Raw genomic sequence first — 19671 nt, 5'->3', positions numbered from 1 at the left:
TTTTTGACGATGGACACACGTAAAAATTCAAGCATCATCTTGACTTGTATATTTCTACGCCGTAAATGTTGGCGCCGAGATGTCGCCTATCAAATGAAGAAATGACATTAAAAAGAGAAACACACAAACATAACGGGAGACAAGAGAATAAAAACGCTTGTAGGAATTTTGGGAATAAAAGTGTTAAAAAATTGTGAAAAAAAATATAGAAATTGTTATAGATTTAACATGAGATATCCTCTAAGCTTTCTACCAAAACAATTCATAAAAGGTGGAAGTAATTAAAATCTGAAAAAGTGTATATAAGAATCTAATCGAATAAAAGAAAAAGTACAATAGCAACAGCAACAACAAGTATTTACTACTACGAAGATATGCCAGACCAGACAATGATTATGAACATGATGATTATGATGATCGTCGACGACACACAACCAATATTTACAACAACAAATCAAAACAACAGCTAATATAGTTGACAACAAAAAAATCATCGATCAGTGAAGAGGAAACAAAAGTGAAAAAAGTGCGCGAGTAAAAACAATCAAATTGAAATTATGCCACAAATATCGGAATAATAAAAAAGTAATAGTTCTTTTTTGTTATGTTTTTATGGCATCCCGTACGACGGACATTGGTCTATAAATATAATTCCTTATTTAATGTTGAGAGTATATCACAACGACCGCGACAACGCTAAATGCTGCGTATATGTGTATATTAACAACATATTTCCCACCAACGCCTTAAGAGGTGCACAGCACTGAGATATTACATATTCATTCATTTTCGTTGCTGTTACGTCGTCATTGTTGTTTTGATTCACGCGTTTAACTGTGCCATCGTCCTGCTTCACTATTTTCTTTGCAAGCTTTTCCTCCGGTTGATGCGGTGCAAGTGTACATATCTTGTTGCGTGTGTGCCTGAATGATTGCAGCTATGATGTCCCATAACACATGTCATAACTAGACAACACAAAAGTGAATACAAAGAGATTGAAAATAAACTATTAATAGTTTGTTTTTTTTTGTTTGTGTTTTTCGGGATTACTCTTATCACATTTGCCATCATCAAAGTATTTGAAAAATAATCCAGCGAAATGTTGCAAAAGTATAGTTTGTCTAATGCAGTTGCTATCGGTAAGTGTTAGTATTCTAGGAAAAAAAACTCGCACAGTGTCGGTCACATAATTAGCACAGTTCCACAGAATAAATGAAGGCAATTGTAAAAATTTTGAAAATTATAAATATTCTAAGTTCGGTTTTGTTTGGACCATGTCCAATTGGATTAACTTCAAACCTTTATGATTGGGATTGAGGTTACTCCAGTTGGAAACCAACCTTTCCGTCTATAATGATCGTCATTAAGAAAGTAACTTTAACAAGTAAAAAAGCTGTAAGTTCGGCCGGGCCTAACTTTTAATACCCTCCACCATTTGGTACAAATTTGACAATTTCAAAAAAAAAAAAAAAAATAAATAAATAAAATCCGTTAAAAATTCTGTTAAAATCTTAAAAATACCGAATGCCTATACGACGACGTGGACCTGCATAGGCAACTTTTGTCATAAGTTATTACAATATTTTAATGCGAAACTTGAAGAAAAATCTGTTTATAATGTAGTTAAAATCATCAAAACACGGAATATAGGGGGTACCGTTATATGGGGGCTATACGAAGACGTGGACCTGCACAGACAATTTTCTGGCATGGGCTGAAGTATCCATTACGAACTTCACATGCGAAATTTGAAACAATCCCGGTAAATAATGTCGCTAAAATCATCAAAATACCGAATATCGGGGGGTACGGTATATGGGGGCTATACGAAGACGTGGACCTACATGGCCCATTTTCTGTTTTATGCTGCAGCATCTATTACGAACTTCAAATGCCAACTTTGAAACGATTCCGGCAAATAATGTCGCTAAAATCATCAAAATACCGAATATGGGGGGTATGGTATATGGGGGCTATAGGAAGACGTGGACCCACATGGCCCATTTTCTGTTTTATGCTGCAGTATCTATTACGAACTTCAAATACCAAATTTGGAACGATTCCGTTAAATAATGTCGCTAAAATCATTAAAATACCGAATATCGGAGGGTACCGGGGCTATACGAAGACGTGGACCTACACAGATTATTTTCTGTCTTAGGCTGTAGTATCCATTACGAACTTCAAATGCCAAATTTGAAACAATTCCGGTGAATAATGTCGCTAAAATCATCAAAATACCGAATATCGGGAGGTACCGTTATATGGGGGCTATATGATAACTTAGACCTACGTGGCCCATTTACGAACTTAACCTGCCTACTGGCAAAATATACATGTGTGCAAAATGTTAGCCTTCTATCTCAATTTGTTCGAAAGATAGCGTGATTACAACAGACAGACAGACAGACGGACAGACAGACAGACAGACACACAGACAGACAGACGGACATGGCTAAATCGTCTTAGAATTTTATGCTGATCAAGAATATATATACTTTGTTGGGTCTGACATGAGTATTTCGAGGAGTTACAAACGGAATGACAAAATTAATATACCCTCCATAGTATGGTGGAGGGTATAAAAATAACAGCCTAACATTCAATTATCCTAATATTTTAGTAAAATTTGATATCTGTGGAATAGAGCTTTATAATTCCGTGAATGCCGTGCATAAAGCCCTTGGGATTCTTCGGTTTCGGACTCTTCGACAAAATCTCATTTTAATAAGTAAAGCCATTGTCAGAGTTGACGTTTGAACTTCTTTAGAAAATACCTAGTTCGGTTTTAAAAATAAACTTGAAGACCCACCGTCATATTGAACCATAGTCCCTTTACATTAGGACCTAATAGCGGTTATAGTCTTTATTTTTCAAATTTATCCAAATTATTGGGATTACATCCTTGCCGAGAGTAAAATGGACCAGTCTTTACTATCACGTTTCAAATATTATGCAAAGTGCTTTAGTAAAACATTCATCAATAGTTTCTACCTTAAACCAGCAGCTTGACAACTAATTAGAATTTTTCAGATCGCATTTTGTCTGTACAGTACAGAGTCGATCTGTTATGCAACTAACAGAGCAATGTTATGTACATTTAAATCAATATATATTTTAACATATCGCGCATTTTTTTAAAGAGTGTCAATGCCAAAAATACGTTTTTTTTTTTCTTAGCAGTTTCAATGTTTTTTTACTTTATTTTCTATGAACTCTATGCTTCTATACTTTATCATTCTATCAAATTTTCATGCTGATATCTGAATATGTCAAGGAGTTGCATCTTCTTTACTTGAAGTTCGACAATAATTCAGCAAAACAGTATATAGAGATTATGAAGCAATTCAAAACTAGAGGTTAAGGCTGGGCATTTTGTTTGGTTATCGGGAAAAATAATTATGTAAAAAATACGAAAATTCACATTAAACCGCGAAAACCGACATACATACACTTCTTATCAATACACCATTAAAATTGGCTTCCAGATAATATTTAATTTTAGGCTCCAGATATGTTGTACTTCCGCATATAGAATGGGAATCGTATGAAGAATCTGGGCGTGTTCAAAAAGTATAAATGGAGCTATGACCCTACATTCGTCTAAGGTCTTTCTTCGAAATGTTAGATTTATATAAAAGCTCGGCAGAACCTTTGCACCATATGAAGTTCGCATATAGTTTTTGTCAAGATGGATAAGACCACCGTAACATGGTGTGTTTTTGCTCATTGAGTCCCTCATCAAGGAATATAGATCAGTAAGACCAATCTTAGTCCGTTTCTCAATGTAACTTTTCCAATCGATCGATCGATCGTTCAGGATTCTCCAAGGTATTTTAAGCTCGAAAGATGATGCAAATATACCATGTCATCAGTGTATTGCAGTATTTTTATACCCTACACCACATAGTGGTAAGGGTATTATGTCTTTGTGCATTTGTTTGTAACATAGAGAAGGAAACGAGATAGACCCATAGTTACTTTTGAGAACCTTCATAGAATCACTTTCTGAGTCGATTTATGCATGTCAGTCCGTCCGTCCGTCCGTCTGTCCATGTATTCTTGTGAACAAAATGCAGGTCGCATTTATTATCCGATTGAGATGAAATTTTCCAAACAATATTTTTTTGGCCCAAGGACGAACCCTATTGAAATTGGTGAGAATCGGATCAAATTTAGATATAGCTCCCATATATATCTTCATCCGATTTCGGGTTAAATGTGCACCAAATATCCACTATCAGTCCAAATTACCTGAATTTTGGCACACCCAACCGAGTTCGGTCTAGAAGCAAGTATATCAAATTGGTTCAGATATAGCTATAGCTCCCATATATATCTTTCATCCGATTTGAGCTTTAAGTCCCTCACATTCCTACTATGCACTCCACAACCGTGATATTTGGTACCAGGTATTAGATGGAGCACAGGAATAGCTGTTTTAAATTTTATCGAAATCGGTTCAGATTTGGATATAGCTCCCATATATATCTTCATCCGATTTCGGGTTAAATGTGCACTAAATGGTCAATATCAGCCCAAATCACCAGTCTAGAAGCTAATACGTAAAATTTGGAGAAACCCAGTTCAGATATATCTATAGTTCGTAAAATGCACGATAGAATTAGATAGATTTTGATTTTGTACCAAATATCTCATAGAGCTCTGAAATGCCCTGTATAAACCTTTTTACGAGAGCTCTACTAAATATGCATAGTGGTGTAGGGTATCATATAGTCGGCCCCGCCCGACTTTTGAGCTTTCCTTACTGGTTTCTTAGGTGTTCGAGGCTTGCATGTATCCAATTGATTACTATTTCCAATTTTCTTATAACTAAATGTCGAATTAGCGATGTTGGTCCGTCTGTCCGTTTGTGGAAATCGCTTTAGCTTCCGAACGAAATGAAGTAGATTAATAAAATTTTACTTAAATGCATATTATGTCTGCAGGACTATTGGTATTGAAAATGTGCCATGTACATTTTAGTATAGCCCCCTTATAACGGTACCTTCCGATATTCGGTATTTTTATGATTTTAGCGACATTATTCATAGGAATTGTTTTGAATTTGGTATTTGAAGTTCGATATGGATACTACAGCCTAAGACAGAAAATTGTCTGTGCAGGTGCACGTCTTCGTATAGCCTCCATATAATACCTACGTATATTGATGATGTTAGCTACATTATTCGCGAATTTTTTCAAGTTTCGCATTTGAATATTGTAATGGCTTATGACAAAATATGCCTATGCAGGTCCATGTCGTCGTTTAGACCCTAATATTTTTAAGATTTTAACGGAATTTTTAATAGATTTTATTTATTTTTTTTTTGAAAATTTGCCAGTTCCAAATGGGGAAGAGTATTCAAAGTTCGGCCCGGCCGAACTTACAGCCGGAATATAGAACAGTAAGACCAATCTTAGTCCGCTTCTCAATGTAACTTTTCCAATTGATCGATCGGTCGTTCAGGATTCTCCAAGGTATTTTAAGCTCGAAATATGATGCAAATATACCATGTCATCAGTGTATTCCAGTATTTTTTCTCAACTATTCGAGGCTTACATGTATCCAATTGATCAATATTTCCAATATTCTTATAACAAAATGTCGAATTAGCGATGTCGGTCCGTTTGTGGAAATCGCTTTAGCTTCCGAACGAAATGAAGTAGATTAATAAAATTTTACTCAAATGCATATTATGTCTGCAGGACTTTTGGTATTGAAAATGTGCCGTGTAGGTCTACGTTTTAGTAAAGCCCCCTTATAACGATACCTTCCGATATTCGGTATTTTGATGATTTTAGCGACATTATTCATAGGAATTGTTTCAAATTTGTTATTTAAAGTTCGATATGGATACTACAGCCTAAGACAGTAAATTGTCTGTGCAAGTCCACGTCTTCGTATAGCCTCCATATAATACCTACGTATATTGATGATTTTAGCGACATTATTTGCGAATTTTTTCAAGTTCGCATTTAAATATTCTAATGGCTTATGACAAAATATGCCTATGCAGGTCCACGTCGTCGTTTAGACTCTAATATTTTTAAGATTTTAGCAGAATTTTTAGAAGATTTTATTTATTTATTATTTTTTTTTTGAAAATTGCCAGTTCCAAATGGTGAGGAGTATTCAAAGTCCGGCCCGGCCGAACTTACAGCTTTTTTTACTTTTTTTTCAAGTTTCTCATTTGAATATTGTAATGGCTTATGATGAAAGTTAACTATGCATGTCGATGTATAGACCCTAATATAACAGCTACATTTGGTATTTTTAAGATTTTAACAGAATTTTTAACGGATTTTATTGTTTTTGAGAATTGTCAAATTCGTTCCAATTGGTGGAGGGTATTAAAAGTTCGGCCCGGAACTTACAGCTTTTTTACTTGTTTTTGGTTCGATTCGAATTTAGGTAATTTCCAACATAGTTGAAGGCTTCTTTTATATAGGGGAAGACTGTCAAAGTATGGCAACATGCCACCGTCATATGGTCAAGGTCCATTTCTCCTTTCGCAAAACTTTTTAAAATGATTTATATATTTCCTCTAGACCACAATTTGAAGCGATGAAAATTGAATTGTTAAAAATTACTTTTCAACCGACACTTTTCTGTAAAACTTTTGTGAATTTTGGCTTTACTGCATGTTCTAATGTTCCTTTTTTTATTTAATTTATTTACAGCATTTCTCCTTGGTATTTGTGTTCCATCGGCTTCGTCGTCCATATTACCACCAGAATACAAAGTACTTTGCGAACATTATGATGAGAACAATTGTACGACAAATGGTGACTGTGCCGTCCGAACGGAACAGTGTAAAATTGATTCAGAAAAACCGCCAAGTTGTTATGTTTTATGGTCAAAGAACAATCGAACAGGTGAGTGCTTCTAAATTTCACCTTTTAGTCTAAAATCAAAATAAAAATGTTCCTAATTGTCCACCTTTTTGCATTTCCTTACAGGTGAAGAGCGCATTAAAATGAAGGGTTGTTTTAGCCACACATCCGAATGCAATCAAACGAAATGTGTGACAAGCAGTGAACCCCGCAAAGATAACATTTATTATTGTTGTTGCAAGGAATCCTTGTGCAACAGGGATTACAAATGGGAACCAACAACGACGGAGGCCACAACACAAGGTAAATGCAATGAGAGAATACAGCAAAAGAAAAAAAACGGATAAAACACAATTCCTATTAAAGCTTTGAATATGTACATCGGTATAGACATAATTATTGTAGGGTTATTATATTTATTTGTTCTGCTAATACCATGGAATGGTAGAAAGTCCTTGTCTTGCAACAAAGGCACGTGCTTTAGTGCACTGCCATTGCTGCATTGACGGATGCATGCTCTTACCCATTTTATTTTTAATGTTAATGCTTCGACTCTGCTTTTTATACATGTTCTTCATCATTTATGAATGAATTGTGGAGACAGTGGAGCAAAGGTCTGTGGATACGTAAACATTAAAAATGTTGCGAAAATAAATGGGGGTTTAATTTAGTCCTCATTCTAAGGCTTTAAAAAAGGCGTGATGATATACGATAATTGAAACGGTAGCAACTTCACTAAGAGGCTTTTGTTCCATATTGAGTTGGAATGTGGTACTTAGGAAAAATATTAATTAGGATCGCGGTAAGAGGAGGTGAAATAAAGCTATTCCCCAAATACATTTGTATACCTTGCCCCTTTGAAAGGACGGCACATTAAATTTGTTATTTCGTTTGTAAGACCTTCAAAAATTCAATGGAGACCATCCGAAGCCCATCCGTTTGGCTGTCTGTTGCGATTAAGATATTTGACGTAGATAAATTGAAATTTGACATAATAGAATCTGGTATTGAAAATGACCAATATCTGTCCACGTTTTCCTATAGCCCCCACATAAAGGTTCGAATATTCGGTATTTTGACGATTTAAATCCATCTTATTTAATAGGTTTGTATAAAATTCGGTATTTGTAGTTCATAAAAAATAATGTATAGTAAATAAAATGCGCAGTAAGCATTCGATTCTATGACAATTTCACACACCTCAACATTTGCACTAACAACGATCCTGGCTATTTTGCAAAAACAAAAAACACGGTCTCAATTCTTGTTCTCCGAAAATCTGAAATGAAAATCTTTGTCAATTGAAAAAAAAACCTGTTTTAATAGATTTGAGCTTATCTGGATACTTTTTTTGAACATCGCTTTTCCGCCTTTCCCGAAAAAAAGAAAACATTTGTGAAACGTTCAATTCAGGCGCACTATATTTGTTGGATTTATATTAGAGTTTTAATTTTACCCACTGTAACATTTCGTCCCATTCAAAACTATGTATTACTAGTACCTATGGGACATACTTCACTACATAGCTATGTTTTCCTTGTTGACGGTTTTCATTTTTCTTCCTTACATTACAAAATGGGGGAACTTTCGTTTTTTTTTTGCTATTTTTCCCCTCAGCTTGCAGAGTCACTACAGGAGTTTTCTTCTATTTGTATTATTTTTTATTTTTTGTACGGGTATAAGCGGGTAAAGTTTTCCTTTATTTGCGTATCCTTTCGTTTTTTTTTAGCTATCTCCCCCTATTCAATGTTTACCGCATGCCATACATTACAATGTTATTAACCTGGGGAAGAGAAATATATGTAATATGTTGGGAAGTCATATGGAACCGTCAATACATATATATTTTGTTTTATTTTTTCTTCCACTCAGTACCCAAAGAGAAGAAATCGGAAGATCCAAATCTAATACCCATCATCATTTGTTCCTGTGCTTTGGCCCTCTTAATTACAACAACTGGTATTCTAGTTTTTTTGTATCGCCGACATAAACAAGAAAATTTCAATGAAGTACCAGCCAATGAAGCTGAAATAACCAATACCTCACCACTCTTAAGTAATAGACCCATACAGCTGTTGGAATTGAAGGCCAGTGGTCGTTTCGGTGATGTTTGGCAGGCCAAACTACATAATCATGATGTGGCCGTGAAAATCTTTCGAATGCAAGAAAAAGAATCATGGAATACAGAACTTGAAATTTATAAGGTATATCCATTATTTATGCCTTAAAAACTAAAGCAATTATTTATTTATAATTTTATTCTCTTTGCAGTTACCTCGCATGAGACATCCAAATATTTTGGAATTTCTGGGCCATGAAAAACACACCGAAAATATCCAACATGAATTTTGGCTCATTTCAGCCTATCAGCACAACGGTTCACTGTGTGACTATCTCAAATCACATACGATAACCTATCAACAGCTTTGTCGCATAGCCGAATCAATGGCATGCGGTTTGGCACATCTGCACGAAGAAATTCCAGCCAGCAAAACAGAAGGCCTAAAACCGTCCATTGCTCATCGTGATTTTAAATCGAAAAATGTTTTGTTGAAAAACAATTTGACAGCATGTATAGCCGATTTTGGTTTGGCCATGATATTTGAACCGGGTATGAGCGAATTTCTGAATGGACTAGATTTCAATTGAAATAACAACCATTCCATTATTTGCAGGCAAACCGTGTGGAGACACCCATGGCCAGGTGGGCACTAGACGTTATATGGCTCCAGAAGTTTTAGAGGGTGCCATTAATTTCAATCGTGATGCTTTCCTTCGCATTGATGTTTATGCCTGTGGTTTGGTGTTATGGGAAATGGTATCGCGTTGTGATGCCACAGGACCAGTTGGAGAATATTTGCTACCATTCGAGGCAGAGGTATGTATAATGATACATATTAGAAACTAGTTAGTAGAACAATCGATAGGAAAGAACACACGAAAGAAAAACAATAATTACATTAACATGTTTTACATGTGGTCACTTTCTGCTTCTTGTTGGCAACCCTATGCCTGAGTAGACGGTCATTTTTATCGCAGCTGATAATTTTGTTTATATTGCTGTTTACGTTTGTTTATAAACAAATAAACTGTGGTCTATACGTTGGACTTAATAAAATTAACGTGGATATATTGCGATTTCTTCGAATTTGAAGTTTTATGCCTAATTGATTTTGGATTAAGATTGTGTAATATTGCTGTGTTGCTGTTGTTGCTTGCTGCTGTAATTGCCGTTGCCTTTCTTACATATTTATTCTATTTACTCGCTGAAGTTGTTGCTGGTTTTGCATTTCAATATGCCTGTTAACAAAATTGTTAAATGTAAATCTTGTGAGGAATCCATTACAAAGACACGATCCAGCATTTTATGTAAAGCCTGTAAATGTTGGTTTCATATGTCATGTGCTGGTATTGATGAGCAATATCTTGGAGTTCTTAGATCGGTTAAGGCCTTTGCCTACATCTGTGCTTCTTGTGAACCCAATCTTAGTGAAAATTGCAGTACTTCTGGTGTTATTGACAAGATAAATAGTTTGAATGAGAAGTTGGATCGTTTTGTACTCAGTTATGAAAGCCAGCAGAGTGCTCTTAAAACGGTTCTGGAGGATATAAAGAATGAAGTAAGCTCCTGTGTTTCCGAGATGCGATCTGATATCCAAAAGTGTGCTGAAAATGTTCAACGAGTTGAAAGGTCTGCTGCAACCAAATTCGTAGCACTTGAGAATGAGGACAATATTTTACACAAGCGCCTGAACCGATCTGATATTTTAATTGGAGGTTTACCTGAGGGGTTGGAAGACTTGGAAGCACCAGTTATTGCAATTGGCTCTTTCTTTAAGGTGGAAATTACTAGCCTCGACATCAACCAAGTCTGCTATATTAACAGAAAAAAGCAAGTACTAGTTGCAGTGACTTAAGCAATCGTGTGTATCTCAATGATCATTTTACTCCAGCGGCTGCTCATTTGAATGCCATTTGTAAGAAACTTCGTCAGCGAAAGGTTATAACGAAGTTTAAAGTTCTCAATACTGACAAACTTAGGGCTTGGCTTATGTTCACTGATGGCAAGTGTGTTACCTATGATGCTGTTCAATGTGAGGCCTTGCTTGCTGATGAAAGCAGAGAACATAATTGAATTTTTGCATGTTCACGTATTTTATTTTGTATGTTTTGTTTGTTTTGAATATTATTTTTTCAATAGATCTCAGTGTAATGGTCTCATTTTGTATTTTTTTGATCAGCTGTATTAAAAAAGTTGTGATTTTAATGAATCTTGAATTGTTAAAGCATATTAATGAATTATTTACATATATATGGTTCCCCACTATAACTGCCTTCTTGATTTATGATGTCTTCTAATATAAATAGGGGCCAGTGATTAGCAACAATAGATATATAAACTCAGTTTTAGAATCATGCAGTGGAAAGCTTAATGTTGCTCACTTACGCCCTTCTACTAATTCCACAAAGTTGTTTGAACTTAAGTCTATTTTGTGTGGATCTCGTGTAAATATTCTTGGTGTTTCTGAGACGTGGCTCAAAACGGAAGTTTCAAGTCGAGTTGTTAAAATACCTGGGTATGAATTTCTGAGGCATGATCGTAGCAATGCAAGGGGAGGTGGAGTTGGAATATATATTTCGAATGGAATATCACATCGAATTGTGTTTAAATGCATGGAGGCAGGTGTATGTGAGTCGCTATTTGTTGAATTGCTTTCTGGAGATATGAAAATATTATTCGGTGTAGTGTATCTACCCCCTCCTGGTGATTTTGCTGCATTTGAGGAACTTCACTCTGAGTTGTTTTCTAGGTACTTTAAAATAGTTGTTGTTGGTGATTTTAATTGTAATTTATTTGATTTGCAGAAGTCGTCGGCAGTTCGTTCAGTGTGTTTCAGATTGAATTTGTCGGTTTTGCACAATTCTAAACCGACCCACTACGATGTTTCTCATGGTTCGTCTTCTTTGATAGATTTTATGTTAGTCAGTGATTGTTCTATGGAAAACTTTTTGCAAATATCGGAACAAGGTGAAATCTGTTATTCGACGTGAGAGAATAAGATATTATTCCAAAAAATTCAATACTATGGGCTCAACTGCTCTTTGGAGGTTTCTGAGAGGATCTGGCCTTATGGGTGATGATGACATTGCTTTTGACCTTGATGTTGATGTTGTGAATATGTCGTTTGCTTGTACTAATTCGCTTTCTAATTATTTTGATTTCAATGCTATAGATGAACCTGAAAATAGTTTTTCTTTTAACTGTGTCTTTGTCAATGATATTTTTATGATCCTAAATCGAATTAAATCGAAGTCTATTGGTGTTGATGGAATAACAATTGATTTTCTTAAACTTATTTTTCCATATATCTCAGACTTTCTTCTGGATTTGATTAATTCTGTGCTCACTTCTTCCGTGTTTCCATCGCAGTGGAAGAGAGCGCGGATAGTTCCATTGCCTAAGCGTAATTTTGTAAATGGTCCTGAAGACCTGAGGCCGATATCTATTCTCCCTGTGTTGTCGAAAATTTGTGAGCATGTTATGAAGGACCAAATACTAGCACATGTTAGCCCTCTCATTTATAATGGACAGTTTGCGTTCAGAAAGAATTACAATACAACAAGTTTGATGCTATACATGACGGATATTATTAGGAATAATGCAAATGTAAACATTAACAGTGTAGTTGTGTCATTGGATCTTACGAAAGCATTTAACTCTATTTCTCATGTATATTTGGTACATAAACTTAATTCTGAGTTTAATTTTTCTGCAACCGCTTGTAGGCTTGTTGAGTCTTATTTGCATGATAGAAGCCAATTTGTTGTTCTTAATGGAAAATCGTCAAATGTGCTGTCTCTTACATGTGGTGTACCACAGGGTTCTGTCTTAGGTCCTTTGCTGTTTGTGCTATATGTGAATAGTCTCAAGGAATGCTTTTCGGACTTGAACTGCAAATTGCTCTTGTTTGCTGATGATGTCTTCCTTGTCTTTAGTAATGTTTATGACTCGCAGATATTATTCGAGACGGAAATTAATGATTGCCTAGCTCGTTTTGAACAGTGGTGTTTTGATAACATGCTGGTAACAAATCCTGTGAAAACTAGAGCCATATGCTTTGGCAATTTCTCATCTCAGCTTAATATTTTTCTTAATAGAGATAGAGTTGCTATTGTAAATTGTCATAAAATTTTAGGTTTATTTGTTGATGATAAACTTGTATTTGACACACATGTTGACTTTGTTCAAAGGAAAGTGTATAGTATTATCCGCAGGTTATATTCTACGAATCTTTCTCTTCCGATCTGGGTCAAAAGGAAAATTGCTTATGCTCTACTGATGCCTCATATTTATTATGGCTTGGAGGTTATGTCTGGCACAATAGAACGTGTGTCCTTGAAGTTAAAACGTGTGGTTAATTCCATTACCCGCTTTGTCTTTGGAGTTAGACTTGGGCAGCATATATCTGACTATGTGGATATTTTCTTGGGAATTAACTTTGAACGGTTTGTTAATTGTAGGGTGTTATGCTCTTTTTATAAAATTGTGAAAACAGATGTACCTGCTTTATTAAAGAATATGTTTAGATTTGCTATGTCCTCGAGAAATACTCAGATATTTATACCTAGAATATACAATTCTACTTTTGAGAGATCTTTTGTAATACGAGTTGCCCGTTTATGGAATTATTTGCCTACTGAACTGAGAATATTTTCACCGTCTAATAATGCTTTCCGCTTAAAACTTATAGGCCACCTTCGTAATTCTGATCTTCATATTATCTAATGTATATTATTAGTTTGTTAAAAACAGTACATGTTTTTAGTACTTTTATTTTTGAGATATGTATGTACACTTATTTAAGGCTTGTTGCTTTGTTGCTATCACGTCCTTTATTTATTATTAATATTAATCTCTTTTTTAATTTTTGTGTAGTTATGGCTGGGGAGCCAAATATATTGACTTAGTTAAAATTAGTTTTAAGTTATTATTTTCTACTTGGAGCATAATTACGTTATTAATACTATTCATTGGCCTTGGAGGCTTTAGTATTATGGTATGAAATAAATAAATAAATAAATCTCCAGCGGGAAAAAAATTCTGGAACAACCCAATAAATGACAAAAAAAAAATAAATAAAAAATGGTAAAGTGTCTTCCAATGACGTCAAAGGAGACTTAATGAAGATAAAATCAATGATTCAGAATAGGTTAATCAATTGTTAAGAAAGTTAAATAAATTTTGGGACTGAATTACAATGAAAATGGAAAATTCAGTATAAGAAAATTAAAGGCAAGTCAAAGTGTTTCGATGGAGGACTTTCGGATAATAATCGTCAACCGTCTATGTAAAGGAGAGTTTAACCGATAATAATACTACTATTTCCCTCTACCATACAGGTTGATGCAACAAAGTCAAGCGGCATAATATTTACATTTTTTTAAACTGTAATTGTAATTGAAATCAAAAAATGTCAGAAATATCATCAAATGTTAAAAAAAGTTTAGATTTGTTCGCACGAATTATGGCCTTCGGCCAATGAAACCCTCACACGCTGCCCGAATGTTGCTTTGCGGTATTTTGACCCATTCCCGGCGAAGCGCTTGCTTTAAGTGATCGTTACTTTGGTATTTTTTAGTGCCAACTTTCCAAAATATTCGACACACCAGTCCAACGGATTGGTATCCGGAGATTTTGGTGTCCATTGTGCGCCGAAAAGGAAGCGAGGAACCTCATTTTGTAAGCATTCTTTGGTGGCGCGTGCTGAGTGTGTTGGAAATGTCCAAGGTCTGGGACCAAAATGTTTGCGTGCCCAAGGCTTCAATACATCCTCCAGAATATTTTCGCAATAATATTCAGTGTTTATTTTGATGCCACTGTCGATTATTACGAGCGGAGAGCGACCATCGGCTGTTATGACGGCCCACACCATCACCATGTCCGGCGCTTGAGTTCTGTGGAGCATTTTCAGCTGACCTCTTTGGCAAGTAAACACGATCATTTTGTTTATTTACAAACTGCTGGACAACGAATGTTTTCTCATCGGAGAAAAAATAAATTCGGCAGTTCACCACTTTCGGCCAAGCGAAGCAACTCTTTAGCTCTTTTGAGTCTATTTTCTTTCTGTTGCGGTGTAAGTTCTTGCACTTTTTGGAACTTTAATGGGTTTACCCCGAGCTTATTTTTCAATATTTGCCGAAGCCATTTTTCGGCCACTGTGACGCGGGTTTCGATTAAGTCGCTTCTTTACTTTTCGAACCATTTCTACTGATGTGGCTGTTTTCTTCCGTCCACTTCCTCGACGTCGGGCTACGCTACCAGTATCACGGTAAAGAGCGATGGCACGAGACACGAAAGATTTACTCACATTTAAATGCTGGAGTGCTCCAACGAGAGCCCCTTTGTGGTTTTTCAGCCAAATATAAAGAAATCACACTATCACGCTTGAATTCCTTCACCAATAACTTTTTTTCTAGAAAATTCTCACCAGAATTCTTTTGTACGCTTGTAAACAATATAATGAGCTGTCTCTGAAATAATTTTAACAGCTGTCGGACGAGTAGCTTAGAAATGACAGCAGTTTGAAGTTGGTTGCAGTTGTTTCATCTCACCCTGTATTTGCATTTATCGACGATATTAATTTTATTCAATAATTTTAGGATTGTAAAAGAAAAGTAAAATTTTTTATTTTAAATTTCGTTTTTTTAAAATTGTTTTGTTCGTTTCTGTCTTGATAATTGCTGAGTTTTAAGTGTCCTGGGGTTAGTGGACAAAATGACCTTGAAGAACTTTGAATTTATAAGCATTTAAAAATGAAAATAATTAATTGATTATTAGTATACTCTCTTCTTATGCAACTTGAATAATAGCGATACTGTGCTCATATCTGTAGACAAAAGACAGATCGGTGCAAATTTTAAGCTTTCTATCTTTTTTCGTTTTGACTCTAGCGCGATTACAACAGACGGACGGACAGTGCTAGAATTTTACGCTGATTAAGAATATAAATAATTTGTTGGGTCTAAAATTATTATTTTGATGAGTTACAAATGGAAGTACGAACTTAATATAGCCTCCGTACTATGTATGGTGGAGGGTATAAAAATTTATCTATTCGGTTGGTTATTATGTGTGACCTCGTATCGAATCTAGGCCATTTCAGTTTTTACGTTTAAAAACATAATTTTTTTTGGGAATTTAGATTTTCATGGTTATAAGAATGTTTTTGTTTTTTTTTTCCAGTTGGGCCAACGACCTACTCTGGACGAGGTGCAAGAGAATGTGGTCATGAAAAAATTACGTCCACAAATCTTAAATTCTTGGCGTTCACATCCTGTAAGTATTGGCGCAAACTTGAACGTTGGTGAAAACATTTCTGAATTGCGGTTTTTTTTGTTTTTTTACAGGGAATTAGCATTATTTGTGATACAATGGAAGAATGCTGGGATCACGATGCCGAAGCCCGTTTATCTTCGTCGTGTGTAATGGAACGTTTTTCACAATTACTAAAATATCCCATTACGCCGTTCTTAATTAAAAATAATACCAACAATTGTAGTACGGTGGATATCAAAGAATCGAATATAATTGAGGCAAATTCATAGGATTGGCATTGAAATCACTGTTGAAGATTGAAACAGTTATTTATGTGCAGAGTTATTTAACTTATCCTTAATTAGGATCTTGTTTTCTTTTCTCTGATTAAAGTTTATCTTTATGAACAACCGGAGTTTGAGTTGAGTATGGGTCCAGACTCTGTTCTGTATATTCTTGACGAAGGGAGAAATATTTAAACTTTTTCCTTTTAACAAAAGTTTTGTGTTCCAAAAACTTGAGCCTAATCTTATTTTAAGTTTAATGTTGTACAACTTTTCTTTTCATAGCTATTACTAAACCAGTCGTCTTGCCTAGTCTTTTTTTTTTTTTTTGAATTTGTTGAAGATTGGAGTCTCTATTACACATGTCTCAAAAAATATTATTCCTTAACAAGAATATTGTATAAAATCGTTGAATATTTGTGCAATGTTATATTAATTATATATTTTACATGTGATTTCCTTTAGCGCTGGGCAAGACAGGACTGTACAGAATGAAAGTATTTGTAAGTGATTTTTATAACAATTTAAGTCTTAAGTATGTAAGCACAGATTTTCAATTTTAGTCTAAATAATCAACTATCCTATAAGATTGTAAATTAAGTTTTATTAAAACAAAAAAAAAAAAAATTGACTGAAAAAAACAATATCATTTAAGAATTAGAAAAATATCACATTCACAACCGGTTATATACAAAGAAAAAACACAAGTTTTATAGCAACAGAATCAAAAGTTAAAGAACAAATCAAACATACAAACAATTGTCCTATACAACTAAAACAAAACCATAACACATTTGTTTATCACTTATCTTTTTTTTTATCTATCCCTATGCATTTCTCTGAAAATTGTTGTAGTTTATTTTTACCCATTTTATGTTTACGTTCTAACCAAAATGCGTCTTCAAAAGTTATAAGAAACGAAGAGTTGTCTTAAGGCTACATAAGCAGCTTGACACCATGGCTTCGAATGCTGCTCTGACTTCCCTTTATGATGTGTCACAATATACAGGGTGAGATAAAAAAACTGCAGCAAAGTCAAAACCACACAATTTTTACATATTTTTAAATTTTATTGAATGAAAGCACAAAATGTCGGAAATAGCATCAACTTTGGCACGAATTATCCCCTTAAACGGCCAATGAAACCGTCACATGCTGCCTGAATGTTGCTCTGTGGAATTTTGGGTCATTCCCGGCGAAGCGCTTGCTTGAGGTGATCGACACTTTGGTAATTTTTAGTGCCAACCTTGCTTTTCAAAATACTCCGGACACAATAGTCCAACGGATTGGTATCCGGAGATTTTGGTGGCCATTGTGCGCTGGAAATGAAGCGAGGAACCTCATTTTGTAACCATTATTGGGTGCGCGTGCTGAGTCCTGTTGGAATGTCCAAGGTCTGCGACCAAAATGTTTGCGTGTCCAAGGCTCCAGAATAATTTCGCTATAATATTCGGCATTTATTCTGATACCACGGTCGATTAATACGAGCGGAGAGCGACCATCGGCTGTTATGGCGGCCCACACCATCACCATGGCCGGCGCTTGAGTTTTGGTGGCCAACCGAAGGTGCACATTTTTAGCTGGCAAGTAAACACGATATTTTTGTTTGTTTTCAAACTGCTAGACGACGAATGTTTTCTCATCGGAGAAAACCATATTCGGCAGTTCACCACTTTCGGCCAAGCTCTTTTGAGTCTATTTTCTTTCTGTTGAGGTGTAAGTTCTTGCACTTTTTGGAATTTCAATGGTTTTACCCCGAGTGCATTCTTCAATATTTGCCGGATTGAATATTGCGATATGTTCAGCTCACAAGCCATTTTTCGGCCATAGCGACGAGGGTCGCTTCTTTACTTTTACAACTATTTCGGCTGATGTTGCTGTTATTTTCCGTCCACTTCCTTGACGTCGGGCTACGCTTCCAGTATCACAGTAACGAGCGATGGTACGAGACACAAAAGATTTATTCACATTTAAATGCTGGATTGTTCTAACGATAGCCACTTGTGGTTTTCCAGCCAAATATAAAGAAATCACACACTTGAATTCCATCACGAAAACTTTTTTTTTCTAGAAAATTCTCATCAAAATGCTTTTGTACGCTTATAAACAATGTAATGAACTATTACTGGAATAATTTTAACAGCTTAGAAATAAAAGCATTCAGATGTTGGTTGCAGTTTTTCATCTCACCCCGTATGCCTTATACTTAAAACCCCAACTCATCTAACTCATTGAATTGAGTTTTGGCAAGAAAATGACTTTAAGCAGTAAAAACCGTATAATATCGCTAAGAGGGCTAGATCGACTATTAATTTCTTAATCGAAGAGCGGTTCATTCAATCAAGGCTGCATTGCTTTTGATATCTGGAAAATAAATTAAAACCCTCAATCATGTGTTAGTAGTGCAATTCTAGCAAGAAGCTATTTAATAGTGATGTCTTAAGAACGGTTTAGTACAGGGGAGGTGAATAAAACTTTGGTCCATCAGCCATATTATGTTTGGGCAACACAAATAGCGATACTTCAGGAACGGTTTATGTGAGCACCCTTTTGAAGGCGTTAAACAACATGTCCATAAGTTTGTGAGAAATATTGAATAAAACTCAACTCACAATGTCAAGGTGGAGATTTTCGTAATTTGGAAAAGTTTTTTTCTGGCTCAAGAAACTGCTGCGTTTCGGGTTCAAAAAGAAGATGGTATTCGGTTCACTTTTACTCTTCAAAACCCCGGCAGCCATGATGATATCCAAGATAGTGACGGAAGAAAGATGAACTCTTGGATTCCTACATTTTTGGTATACTGCTCTCATTTTTTAAGTCGTCGGAAAATTTCAGCGCCATTCTACAATTAGGCATTTTTCGACCAGTAGGTTTACAAACTGAAAATTTCCTGTCGAGCACTCAAAAGAAAAAGCAACTGAAATGCAGGTTAAAAATTTGAAATATTTAACATCTATATTTATGGAATTACGGCATCATCTGAATGCATCAGGAGAAGCAATATTTTTGAGTTAGAAGATAAACCTATATGATTACAGGCTATTGGAGTGCCGCATTTTTAAGCCAGGTGGCATAGATGAAATGAGTTTACCCAGTCAATTCAAGTTTTTTTTTTTGGTTCAGAAAAATGCAATTTAAAAGAAACTTAACATGCATATCAAACAAAAATAATCATTGCCATGTCTTGTCTAATTATTTTCAACGAAATTAGATCCACAAAATTTTACATTTGTA

The 19671-nt window shown here is 35.2% G+C and overlaps 1 protein-coding gene across 2 annotated transcripts; it reads left to right on the top strand.

The window, feature by feature from the left end:
• The first annotated feature begins 91 nt into the window (after positions 1 to 91).
• On the top strand, positions 92 to 19115 carry LOC101897630 (activin receptor type-2B). Of its 2 annotated transcripts, XM_059126714.1 has the most exons (9): positions 92 to 980; positions 1077 to 1139; positions 6685 to 6879; positions 6964 to 7140; positions 8710 to 9041; positions 9109 to 9448; positions 9513 to 9715; positions 16082 to 16174; positions 16246 to 19115. In XM_059126714.1, the coding sequence occupies exons 2-9, from the start codon at positions 1100 to 1102 to the stop codon at positions 16441 to 16443; spliced, it is 1578 nt and encodes a 525-aa protein (XP_058982697.1). In that variant the 5' UTR covers positions 92 to 980; positions 1077 to 1099; the 3' UTR covers positions 16444 to 19115. The 2 variants fall into 2 exon arrangements, with proteins under 2 accessions (XP_058982697.1, XP_005182535.2); XM_005182478.4 differs by having other exon boundaries at positions 92 to 1139.
• The last annotated feature ends 556 nt before the right edge of the window (positions 19116 to 19671 follow it).

The sequence above is a fragment of the Musca domestica genome, unplaced genomic scaffold (assembly GCF_030504385.1).
Source record: "Musca domestica strain aabys unplaced genomic scaffold, Musca_domestica.polishedcontigs.V.1.1 4, whole genome shotgun sequence".
Lineage (NCBI taxonomy): Eukaryota > Metazoa > Arthropoda > Insecta > Diptera > Muscidae > Musca > Musca domestica.
The sequence above is the reverse complement of the archived record's forward strand: the minus strand, read 5'-3'. Positions and strand labels throughout refer to the sequence as shown.

Coding starts and splice junctions, on each gene's coding strand:
- LOC101897630 (XM_059126714.1), top strand. CDS start 1,100: ATGTTGCAAAAGTATAGTTTGTCTAATGCAGTTGCTATCG. Junction 9,449..9,512: donor GGCCATGATATTTGAACCGG/GTATGAGCGAAT, acceptor CATTATTTGCAG/GCAAACCGTGTGGAGACACC. Junction 16,175..16,245: donor ATTCTTGGCGTTCACATCCT/GTAAGTATTGGC, acceptor GTTTTTTTACAG/GGAATTAGCATTATTTGTGA.